The sequence below is a fragment of the Anguilla anguilla genome, chromosome 14, assembly GCF_013347855.1.
Source record: "Anguilla anguilla isolate fAngAng1 chromosome 14, fAngAng1.pri, whole genome shotgun sequence".
In the NCBI taxonomy this organism is placed as follows: Eukaryota; Metazoa; Chordata; class Actinopteri; order Anguilliformes; family Anguillidae; genus Anguilla; species Anguilla anguilla.
In genome coordinates this window covers 21028213-21040868 of record NC_049214.1, presented here as the reverse complement: position 1 = coordinate 21040868, position 12656 = coordinate 21028213, and the positions used below count along the sequence as shown (strand labels likewise).

General features: G+C 43.9%; 1 protein-coding gene across 8 annotated transcripts in view; it reads right to left on the bottom strand.

Annotated features, from left to right (window-relative positions):
• shroom3 (shroom family member 3) overlaps positions 1-12656 on the bottom strand; it is a 44537-nt gene that overhangs the window by 24181 nt on the left and 7700 nt on the right. For 2 of the 8 annotated variants that reach the window (XM_035391955.1, XM_035391954.1), the window contains exon 1: positions 7696-8170. The exons of 3 other annotated variants lie outside the window; for them this stretch is intronic. Coding sequence is in view for 2 of the 5 variants with exons in the window: in XM_035391951.1 (XP_035247842.1) it covers positions 10753-10853 (101 nt within the window). In the remaining 3 variants the exon portion in view is untranslated. 3 more of the 8 variants (XM_035391956.1, XM_035391951.1, XM_035391953.1) reach the window with 3 other exon arrangements.

Sequence of the window (12656 nt, the reverse complement as noted above, 5' to 3'; positions counted from 1 at the left end):
TCATGTGAACCAAAACCCTTAAAAAAGAACGGTGTTCACATACGCTTATTGTCAGTGTATTATCTTTGCTTTATTAATTCACATTGCTGCCCACGCATTTATTTCAACACTGTAAAAACTAATGGTGTTAGGATCTTTAATTCAATAATAAATTCATTTCCTCCAGAAGTAGCACTTCCTGGTAGGCCACTATCACAAATGAGCATGTATTTCTCTTGAATTCTATTGTGATTCAAACTATGGCAAGGGTGAAGGTGAGGACTGATATTATAGAGTGATGTTTAATGTGGTCAACATTTGGACGGTATTTGCTGTTTGAGCATTGACTAATTCCTATAGGTTCAATATTGGCAAATTTCAAATGTCATTTGCAAATCTGAAAAGCGAAAAAAAAACACTTGGCCGTGGGAACATTCTCATATCTCTCAATGTCTGGTTTGGAGCATTTTCACAAGCAGATCAAGCCGCTCTGGTCTGTTTGGCAAAGGAGGCAACACCAAACACCCAACAAAACAACTCCACAAGCCTTTTTTTTCCCAAAGGAGAGCAGACAGTCTGCCATGCATTTCTGCATAAAGTAAAGAAATGCATTATGCATTTCTTTACTTTAATCACACAAGGGATGGCAGAGAGGGTTACAGATCGCAGGGATCACAGTACAGAAAGCACCACGGCGGGTTGAGAGTCTACTGCACTATGGACGGCGCCACATGGTCTCCGTTCAACAACCCCAGCATGTAGATATGAAGCTAACCCTTAGCAGCCAGTAAACGTGACGTGGAGGAGCACTGCTGCTGCAATACGACCAAGAGCAAGTAGATGCCATACAGCAACAATGAAAGTTTGTCAGAAGTAACAGTAAGTGCAGAAAAAAGTGCTGAGCTGGCAATATAATTTTGTTCGGTGTTTCTAAAATAACACTTCCTAAAAATTCAAAAATAATTTGTCATGTAGCCTTCAGTTAGATACAAGAAATACACACACACACACACACACACACACAGAAACACACACCACACACAGACAATGATAAAAGTTCATATAATACTAATCCTAATAGCCTACTAATAATGTCTCAGGGAACGAGGTGCTTTTTAAGTCACACCAAAACACTGTCTTGCCAAGTCTTAGGAATGATTGAACTGGAGGGTGGACTTTGTGCAGACCACAGGAACAGCAAGACACAGACATTCCTTGTGCTGTCTTCCATTAGGTGGGATTTACCATGATAAGAGTATAATCACAGCCATGTTAATGCACCTCAGAGCCCTGGCTCTATTTCAGCTTACTAAACCAGACACTAACCTTATATAGAAGCAATTTAGAGACCAGAGTTTAAGGCCTCAAAAATGAATACAATGAATCTACAAGCAGAATACATAATAAAAAAGAAAGTAAAAAATAGTTCAGCAAAAATAAAAACAAAAAATACAAAGCAAAAATAATGACAAAAAATACAAAGCACCATCTTGTACATTCTTGGACAAAGGTTTGTGTTTACTAACTAGTAGGAGGCTCAATGCTCAACCACAGACATTCAACAGGCACCACCTTCCTCTGATTTTGTGCCTTTTCTGTGCTGAGCACAATGGTAATGCCAGGTGTTTGGATGTCAAAGACAAAAGAATTTTTGGCTAATGTTTTCAGCCTCCTCCAACTAGTTTTCACAACCTTGTGCAAACAAGACTAACAAGGCTCTGCTTTCAGAAAATTCCAAAGGTATTACAGCCATCGCACATGCTCAGAAGACACCAAGCAGCAACAGTGTGCACAATGGATCCAGTGCCACACTAACACTGTTGTGACTCTGCATCTACCACCACACCTGTTCTCCTGCTCACATATTCAATTGTTGGGCCGGATTTTCAATCTTGCTTAGTGTTTACCTGTCATCTTTTTTTTTTTTTCATTCAGCACATTCATGGATCTTCACCTTGGTCCCCAGCAGGAAAGTGGCTACCATTAATCTGTTTACTCAACTGCCTCATGCAGCCTCCATCTGATATTTTTCACTGGTCTGGACACAAACTGTGGGAGTGGCATTTGTGCTGACACTGATTTGCAAATGAGGCTATGAAATCCAAATCTATTCATGCAAATGAAAAGATCATATTTATGGACCAATATCAAATATAATGAGTAATGACAAAAATCGAATTACGCAGAGACAAATTAATATGGAATGAAACAGGTAACTAACTGCCGTAACAACTGCAAGTAATGGGGTACTTACAAGAAGTGCATTTTCTGGATTGTGCGAGTGTCTCTATATATTTTATCCCAAGGAAAGTGTTGGGAACCGCTCATTTATAATTCACAGCCTATCGACTTATAAATTCCCATTTTTTTATTCAGGGTGAGAAAACTGCGATGACAAACAAACAGTAGTGCCAAGTTTCACAATGCAGCAACAGTGTTTGAGCTCACTATAAACACTGCACGGTGGGAACTGCATTGAAGGTAAATACGACTGTGTTTGTTAACTACGCCTGCAAGTGTTTGAGATTCAGCAGCCAAGAGCCACTCTTCCGAACTGAAGAGCTTGCTCTTTCAGAAAGTTCTTGTACAAAAACCCATTGACTTCCAGCAGACTTTGCCACCATCTGTACAACGAGCCCGATGTTGACAAAGCACTTCTGGAATTAAAAATGTGCTAGGCATCTGGTGCTGTCACTCCCTGCAAAAAAAAAGCTTATTAAACTCTTTGCACACATGGTGAAAGTGGCTCAGGGTGTGGCATCTCCCAGAGCCAGTGACAACATTTATGACCCAGTAAATACTTGTAAGAATGCTGAAGCAGCAAGGCCTGTGTGACTGCAATTCCACCCTGATGTCATGCTCATAATCTTTCCTGGGGGGCAGGTGGTTGTCAACTTCTACCACCTTACCACCTGTGATATCACCAGAGGGAGGCAGGGATTTAAGAAGATGGATGCTTTCCATGCATTTACCCTGACAAGCATACAGAAAGAGTCTGGGGCAAGCTTCCATTGCCCCCTAATTTGAAGCATTCTTTCTAAAGTTTGCAGTCCTCAAGCATTCATAACAAGGGGATAGTTTCAAATAAAAATTGAGCAGTGGGCTGTAAAGACAATCCCCCCCGTTTAATTGGCAAAGATACCGCGTCTGTTGACATAGCCATTGTGAGTCGTGCCCCCCGCCGAGTCAAAACTATGCGGAAGATTATGGCGAAAGCCAGGGGCCTGTTTATTTTAAACTCCATCCAGTTATCCTGCAGCTGAGCATCTTTGCTCCAGTCCTTAAGCCAAGAGATGCTCCATATATCCTGTGTGCTCTTCATATCTAAATATTTGAGCTGTGAAATTAAATATGGGACGACGGGCTCATGGCGGGGGGGCTGCCTCTGAAGCCCTCCACTCAAGCATGCCCGGCACATTCCTTACATACCACCCTGCCCGCTGCAGGGCAACCCAGGTGGTATCCATGGTGATGGGCAACCATGCAGCCTCATCCTGGATTCCCTTGGTGAGCCCCAGCCTCGCAGCATGCATGGGTGTGGTAAGGGTCCCCAGCCCCACCGCAACCCGCGCAGATCCCTGTGGCATTGTGGGACAGCAGACGCACGCCCGCTAATGCTACCACAATGCTCTCATCACTGGAAACAGAAGCCCTGATGGGGCTGTATGAATGAAAAATAAACTGTACTTTTAAATACTGATGCTTCGCGCGCGCCATCGATGTTAGGATTTTAATTTACGCCGGAAATCGCAGGGCAACTGCTGGATTTCTCATTAACTCTGTCACCAGTTGTCTCTGGTTTGACGGTCAAAGAATAAACGACATCAGAGAGAAAAGCACAAAAAAACCCCATAATGAGTAATGGCTCTGTGTGGGGGCATGCTGCGAGCACAAGGGCACGTATACGTACGTGATTTACTGACAACTCTGACAGGCTCACACTCTTCACGTAAAAACTGCACGTGCGCACAACAGAACAAGGCCTACCACGCCGTACATCAGATCGACGCCCTTTAAACACAAACCAGTTCAACTCGCCGTCGGAATGCCACGGTCTCGCCAGAGCCTCCAAAGAATTCCTCAGTTATTCCGGCAACACGGCAGGATCAGAGATCAGAGATTATGTAAATTATTATAATTACACTGAGCCCAGGGAACACCCAATGTAACCTGCACCTCAATCTGAGGACAAATAGATCCTGAGGGTAAATCATATAAAGAGAATGCTTTATTTAAGCGTTATTTACATTTCTGGCTTTGTGGAATATTAAAGTAATTAAAGACAGTTTATGCCATAGATTGGGCCACGCACATTTATTTTCATTCCTCCCATATTTACACATACTTGCACAGGATTCTAGGATAATCTGTACTTCATATTTGAGAGCTGACGTGCACTAACATTTGGTCTTACAGCAATCAGTCGGAATTTGGAATTTGCTGTGAAAACCCCAAAATATAATTTCTGTTCATAAGATAAAAGCACTATAAACCCTGAAATAGGTTTATCAGGGGCTTGAGCTCTGCCAACAACCCAAAGATGCCACTGCGCGATTTCAGTTTGCGGTTCAGGACGAATGATGAAACCGACTTCAGCTTGCATCAAGTGTACATTTATTCAGCTCCTAAAGTATTCCTGGCCCGCTACATAAGACCTTTTATTTCCGTTTTCAACAGCATGTTGACAGCAAGAAACGTATGGGGCATGTCCAAACACAATGTATAATGCACTTCGTAATGGTCAAATTTCTGTGGTTTACACATTCTACATATACACATGCACATAAACTGTTTCAATAGCACAGTAATATACTGTATGTTGAAATGCATTGGTTCCATATTGGAATATTTTTATAGAAAATATTGAATACATACAGTAATGCAGCCCACAGTACCACAGTAATCCACAGTATTCAGGTATAAATGCTCTTTTTTTTTGCAAACTTATGACAAGCTTTCATTTATTTACATAACCTTTCATATATAAGCACTACATTCCAGAACTGAGATTATTTCTGCATACTGGGCCATCTGAGGGTAGTATATGGGATACATATTTCGATTTTTCAAGAAAGAGAACATCTTCCCTTCTCATATTTGGAAATAACAATAAACGTTCATCTCAGGTATGACACCACGGGCAACAGACAGCAAACTTGGCATAAGGCTATCAAAATCACCACAAAAAGTGAAACATATACACTTAATACTGAATATACTCGATACTCCCACCCCAGGATAGAAGATTAACTAGCACACCGAGGTTAAACTGCAGTCACATAAATCATTAATATTCATAAAACTTCAGCAGCACATTTGCTTCCTGTTAGTCCCTGACCGATGCAAGTGGCTGGCCTGTCCTTGTCCTACATCACAGCAAAATTCCACAGATACAACAGCATCATGAGTTAAGCATCTGAGCATCTGAGGTAAGTGGGATACTTCACTCATAGGACCTATGGTCCTGGTAAACACACTGCATATGACTCAAGGTTCAACAATGTTTTGCTGTTATCACATTCCTCCTACCACTCTTTTTTATCACATTCCTCCTTCCCTCTCATCCCTCTATCCTCCACCATCCCCCAGACGTAATCTCTCCTGACTCAGTGAATACTTCGTTGTGGATTAGAAAGTTGTTTTTCAGTGTTGCCCTCTGCGCAAAATTGCCTACATCAATAAAAAAAAACACACACAGCTAAGAATGATACTTCATTGGTTTGCTTGTGGTGACCGTCTCAATTGTCTTAAGGGCCAGTATTAGTAGTTACAAGCCTCCTGTTTCAGCAGTGATACAGCCAGACACACGGGGTTCTGTACTGGCTGGAAAAGCTGAGGCCCTCTGGGCCAAGTATTTAAGAGCGCTCGGCGTAAAGCTCCTGATTCTGACACGGCTTTACCCCCATCAAGAGGAACGGGCCTGACAAGAGGCTGGCGAAGACCGCAGTGGTGCTGGCGGCTTCCCAACACCCTGCTATTGCCCGGGTTTCATTAGGGATCAGCGGACAGGAGCCTGTGGGAACCTCCGACTGAAAAACAAGTCAAGCCAGCTGACGTAGGCAGCTGAACGGGCGAGGGTCCGCACCCACTGACCGTACAAAAGACCCCCCACCCCCCAAAGCAGCTCCGCAGTCTTCCCCTCTTCCCATGGCAGGCACCAGGAAGTCAAGACCTGCCTCGGGCCCCTCTGTCTGAGAGGCAGAGAAAGTGTGGGCTTTCCGTGTAATGTGAGGCCCCTCTTCTCGTCATCCGTCACCCCCCCCCCCAACCCCACACCACCCTCTCTAACTCATTTCTCACAGAAGAGAGGGGGGACCCGGCATTGTGCGGCCGGAGCAGCAATGTTACATCACGCGCTGCAATTTAAAAAAACAGAGGAGCAGCCTTTATTAAAGCACCCGTCTGGAATGGCCCACCACCAGGCTGGGATGAGCTGACCGGTTCAAGTGCAGCCCCGCTGAGCACTCCTCCAGCTAGGCCAGGGGGAACAGAGGGGTGGCTCCTTGCTCAATAGCAGCAGCAGTCAAGAGCTCCCAAATACAGCTGATCTTGAGTCTCATTTGTACGGAAACTCGCTAGCCCTTGGCCACCATCCCGAAAGGCCAAGAGACCAGTGAGCAGGAAAGAGCAGATTTTTCAGTGTAGTTACTATTAGCAACAGGCTTGTGAATAACTCAGTTTGCTCACCAGCTGCTCACAGTAGCTTAAACAATAGCTGCAAATCCTTTACTTTTTTCTACACCCAGCTGGTGCGTGTTAGATTCAGAATACTGTCGTTGTCATGTGCAAAAGTATATTTTAAAAGATATTAAAGATACCAGATTATATAATAACTAAAAGATAATATTAAAAGATTATACTGCCATGAACTGTATCATGTACAGACAGTATTAAAGGAAAAACATTAGTACTCAAGTTTTTTTTAAAAAGAAGATAGAATATTCTAATTTCTCTATGAGCTGTAGCCATATCTCATAATAAACATCTAATACTAATTTGTTTGAACACCAAATGAGACTAAACCATAATGACGTCATGTCTCAGGGAAATTTAGCTGTTCCAGCAAATTATACTTTTCTAAATTAGTGTGAACATCTTTTTTTCAAGAATGTGATTACACGAGGGCTAATTTCCTAGGGCCTACTCAATGCGGCAGCTCGTCCAGCTGAATCAATTATTCAAGATTAGAAGACAGCTTAAACTAGAGCGTGGCACAGCATTTGTAAAAGAACACAGCATAAAGGATGACCCTCTAATGGTTCTCATAAAACAATATGGTAGCATATACAATTTAGATATGCAACCACCATTTCTAAGAACCCGGCAAGGAACAGACTTCATAAGTACATTTTTATTGTAAGGCATGATAGATTTAGCATAAATGCATTTGAAGGCAAAAGATAGCACTGATTGCCGGACTGGCAATCTGTTTACCAAAACAAAAATGTGAATTTGACTGAAAGAATCAAGGGAGCTACAGACACAGTTTTCTTGTGCCCAAGGTTGAGCACCCTTTAAAAACAGCCTGGTTAGATGGAAATACTCCGCAGAAAACATTCTGATTCATCATCGCTGCTTTCTCTTTGCTGCAGCTCTGTGCTGCACTCGCACATCCTCTATGGCAACAGGATCAACTTTTTTTGTCATGTAAAGCCAAAACAGAAGCACGTTCTCTTAAGAAGGGTTGTAGGACATAACAAAGGTGGGTTCCCTTACCTGGCCTGCAAGTGCAGTGGAGAGGGATCAGGTGTCTGCTAGAATATTCCACCTACGACATCGTCAACGAGCCCAGACTTTGATGCTAGGCGGCAAAACTTCTTGTTTATCTCCTTTCTCCTAAAACTATTGAGTCAGCCAGCAGCGGTAAGGACAAAACCAGTTTCACTCTCTCTCTGTCTCCAGAGTCACCAGCAAGAGCAGTGACAGAATTCAACACGCGACAAAGCAACTAGCATTCTCTTTCTCTCTCTCTCTTGCTCTCTCTCTCTCTCTCTCTCTCACATGCACACACCCTCTCTCTGTCTCTCTCGCTCTCCCCGTCTCTCTCTCTCTCTGCCTCTAACTCGTGCACAAAGCAGGGAGAAAGGAAAGCAGTTCAAATTACTTCCCTCCTCCCAGCCAACCAGAAGTGCCGCAGAGTTGAATGGGATGATGTCAGAGAGCAGGATGCACTTGTCCTCCAGTCAGAGGAGCAGCTCTTATGGCCTGTGCACCCTGCAGGTTCCCTGGACCACAGTCCGTGTACCTGTGACACAGACCTCTGGCTCTCTCACCTCTCTCCGAACGCCCCCCGTTCGCGGGAAAGGGAAGGCGTTTCTTTGTCCTCTTTAGGAGGAAGTGGAATGGAAGGGAGATCAGTCTTTCAGTTTCTCATAAAACTGCTTCCTCAGTCCCGTCAGTCCCGTGTGCTGGTGTGCATCACCAAGGTGAACAAAGGAATCAGGAGACTTTGTGTGGAAAAGAGCCAGACTGAAACATCGGGCTGCGTTTAAATCTCCGCTTTTAGGCTTCTGCTCTGGGTCCATGTTATCGTTCCAATTTTACACTTCACTGAAGAGCAATACTCAAGAGAAACATTCAGTGCCTAGAAAAGCCAGATAAAACTGTCCTTACATTTCTTCAAATAAAATTAAAATTTATGGAAACTATGCTAAATTTTAACTATTCATTTCAAGGTATTTTATATTTTAACTAGTTTCTCATTTCAGACATGCCTATAAACCACAATTTAAAAAAGCACAGCCAACATGCTCAATATTTAGTAGGTAATACATGTTCCCTATATTTATTCATTTTTTTACTTGTTGTGATAATTCATTCTAACACAGGCCAACAATATGTTTCTCAAGAGTAATTACAATCAAACTTTTTTTTTTAATATCAATGTCTAAATGGGAAAGATTACCATTTGAAGAACTCCACACACCACACTAAATATAAAATATTTTGTTGAACTGTGTCACTAAGAACAGTACAAACACAGTCCTACATGTTCCTTTTAACTTCCCACAAAGACCACATTGAAATAAATTCCATCATATTTTACCCAAAAAGGAATGAGCGCAACATTGCAGACACTGATGTTACATTTTCAAAGCAAGTTTATCATGCCTGTAAAATTTCATCACTGTTTACACAACACACAATCACACATACATTCCAGTGACAGTATAAATAAAATTCAGTCTTATTCTTGTGACTGAGCCTTATAATTGATGCTGGAGGAAAACACAATTATATATCTATTCATATCTGGAAGACAGAGCGAATGAGGAGAGGACATGATCGATAGGCTTCTCTTTAATGTCCTGTACCATTATGCACTACACGGTGACTGGCCAGACATGCCAAAAAGAGGAGTTCACTCTTACCACATTGTTTTATGTACAATCATAATATTGATTCTGAATTGAAGCTCCATGTTTTGGATTTGATATGAACCAGAACTGAAAGTCTGGAAGACAACTATGTCTCCCTGAAGCAAACCACATAAACCCAAACAACTTGGCTTTGTCGAAGCACTGTCCCCTTCGCTGGACAGACCTGGATAGCCTTCCCGTTTTCACCATCCTGCCATTACATCCCGTCTCCCATTTTCTACTGGGGCAGACAAAAGCTCTTTCAATAACAGCTGTTTTTTATTTCATGCAGACATCCCTTCATACGGAAGACAAGCCCTTCTTACCGGTCCTGAACATTCAAACTGGGACAAAACATGAGCGTTGTTTAGCGTGGTGATCGGGGAGCACAGCATTCTGGGCACATCAGGCCTCATTAATACCATTCACTATGCACCATGTTTCCTTTCAGCTTCAAATTGGAAACAAGCTAGCAGTGATGCACTAGAGCTTCTTAATCATAGTGACGATATGATGTCTCTTGTCCCTTTGTCCTAATGCATATTGCTGTCTTAAAGAGGAAACCCACAAGTCCAATAGAAGGCTATCCCCCAGGATCAGATCAAGCAGAATCACTGCATTCTGCTGACACCTGCACCAAGTCTCACTAAATGTCAAAACATGTGGCTTTTTTTGGTATTGCTGGCACTTTAAACTTGAGAAGATGTGTTTAACAGCTAGCTACCATGGACATGAACAAATAGTACCCTACACTTCATGGACCAATTGCATGGTTTCAGTCGGAATAATGTAAATTAATTGGTACAAAACATAAACAAAAAATGCTCCTGCAAGGGGTTATTCAGGAGCCATTTCCTAGTTGGGCACCATCTATCTTTCAGTACCTTCCGACGTATCAGATTCTTTTGTTTTCCTAAGGCCAAGTCGCCCATAAATACTTTATAATAAATGAATAAGAGCATTGCGTGAGGTTTAGCTGCATTGACGTCTTTCACCTGTACTGCTGTTATCAATACTGTGTATTAATTACACCGAAGCGAGCAACAGGTGCCGGATGGAGACGCCTGGCATGTAGACAAAGTCTGAGAAGACATTGTTAAATATTTACAGCATTCCAGAGTGTCACATTGTAGCTGGTGTTCTGTGTTCTGAACGGGCAGAGTTAGATGGGGGGGGGGGTTGCTCTGGCCAGAGGGAGCAACCGCCCAGCTTAGCCCCTTTTTCCAGCAGACTGACCAGGTCAACCGCGCTCACGACTTAAGACAGCAATTTGTATTCTGAGTGAAACCGCGCCACACTAAGAAAAAAAGGCAAAAACAACCACTGTTATGGCTGAAAATGGCAGTTATACTGGCTAAGTGCTTTCTATTGCATGGTGAACACCAGCACCATCTTTGTCCAAGAGGCCACATACCTGTCCACCACATCACTGAGTTCTGCACTCTCTTCCATCACCTCGCAAGTGTTTCTGTTCACTCTTTGGACACAGTCAGTCAAAACCCTTTCTTGCAGCATTCAGTGAAGTCCATCGACAGCAGCCTTACTGACCACTGACACACTGGCTTGCAGGTGTGCATTGCAGCCCATGATGCAGGTCGAGTGCTGCTTTTTGATAGAGGTGCTGACCTGTAGCCTGCCCATTCTGAGCGAGTATGCGGAGCGCACTCAATTACCCAGAGGGCCGAGGGTCTGTCGGAGAGCTGTGCGATTTTCTCCTTCACGTTGATCCAGCGCTCTGGGCATCATCCGAATCCTCAGAAGAAGATGGCCTCCACTCCCGCAGGGTAAATGCTCAAGGCACAGAAGAAGAACATTCCCACTTCTTTGCATAAACTGACTTTAAATGCAGCAGAGATTCCATGCGATCACCTTCCCACACTGATCCTCTGGCTCGGCCAGGACCCTCCTCTCTACCCTCTCTGCTTTCACAAGAATGGCGCTGCTGCGTCTCAAGGCTCCGGTTGTGCAACTTCCAGCCCTCTCCCGACGGGGAGGCAGGCTGATGATGTCACAGTCCCCAGGGAGCAGGCCGCTCCCTCCACGCGCTCGCTCCTACAGGTCTTTCGCAGTGACAGTCGGGAGCCCCTACCAACCAGCGGCCCACGTCGATCCTCAGACTCACCAGGGTCGGCAGTTTGCCCGGGGCTTTACGCGGTCAACATCCTGGGCTATTGTGAGGCTGTATGTTACCAGAGAGCCCGTAACTGCCAGGATCCGTTTGGCTTGCTTCTGACCCCCCCCCCCCCCTTGCCTGAACTTGAACTCTGTACCTGCATGCAAATGAGATCTCAACCAGGCAAACTACTGCCACTTTCAATCTCTCGCTCCTTTGCTCTCTCTCTCTGTCTGTATCTCTCTCACACTCACTCTCACTCTCCCTCTCTGTCTCACTCTCTCTGTCTCTCTGTATCTCTCTCTCACTCACTCACTCTCTCTCTCTCTCTGGTGAAGCCTAACCTCCACCTGTTAGCCAGTTCCTGGGTACAGGAGGCCATAAACCCCTTGCTTTACTGCCAGCCAGGCGAACTCGAGACCAGGGCCAGACATAAAACAAAGCCAGGTGTGTGACAATGGTGCCCATTATGACCGTGTTATGAGGGAAATAAAAGGCCTTTGCTGTGTACACAGCCCTCACAGCTGAACCATGGCCTTTGTCTCCCACTCAGACTGCACTGCACTGAACGATGATGCATTTTTACCACCCCCCCAACCGACCACCACAACCACTTTGAATTTTGCTGACACACGAATTTGCATTGTCACAGGACTACCTGACAACCTGTGAACAGCCTTTGGGCCAAGGGTACTTAGCACAAGCACCTGTAAAAACCCAGGTATTTACAGCCTGCAGATGATAAAGATTGAAATGAAACTCCATACGATAATTACTACACACGTAATCTACAAATTGGCTCTATTGAACATTGCCATTAGGAAAATAAACCTGCTTAGCAGACAACCTTATTCACTTAAAATTTGACAAGCTGTCTTGTTCTCAACGTTTTGGCTACGTGGGAGGATTTTTCTCTGGTTACAGAAGCAAATTAAGTAAGAAACTTCAAGTAAACCAGTGCCTCAGGATTTTAGCCCATGAAACTGTGATACAGAGGCCATTTTCTCTAACCCAGCGACCTCGGTGTTCAAAGCACAGAATTCATATTGTGCTGACTAAACAAATACCCCATTTCCCATCTCTACTTCTTTATGGCACAACATTCAGACAAAAAAACTGATTTAACAACAAGGCCACATTTTCCTTACTCTACCCCCATTACAGTGGCTTCTTTGTTCCCCGTTTATGACAGCAATCAAGCCGTG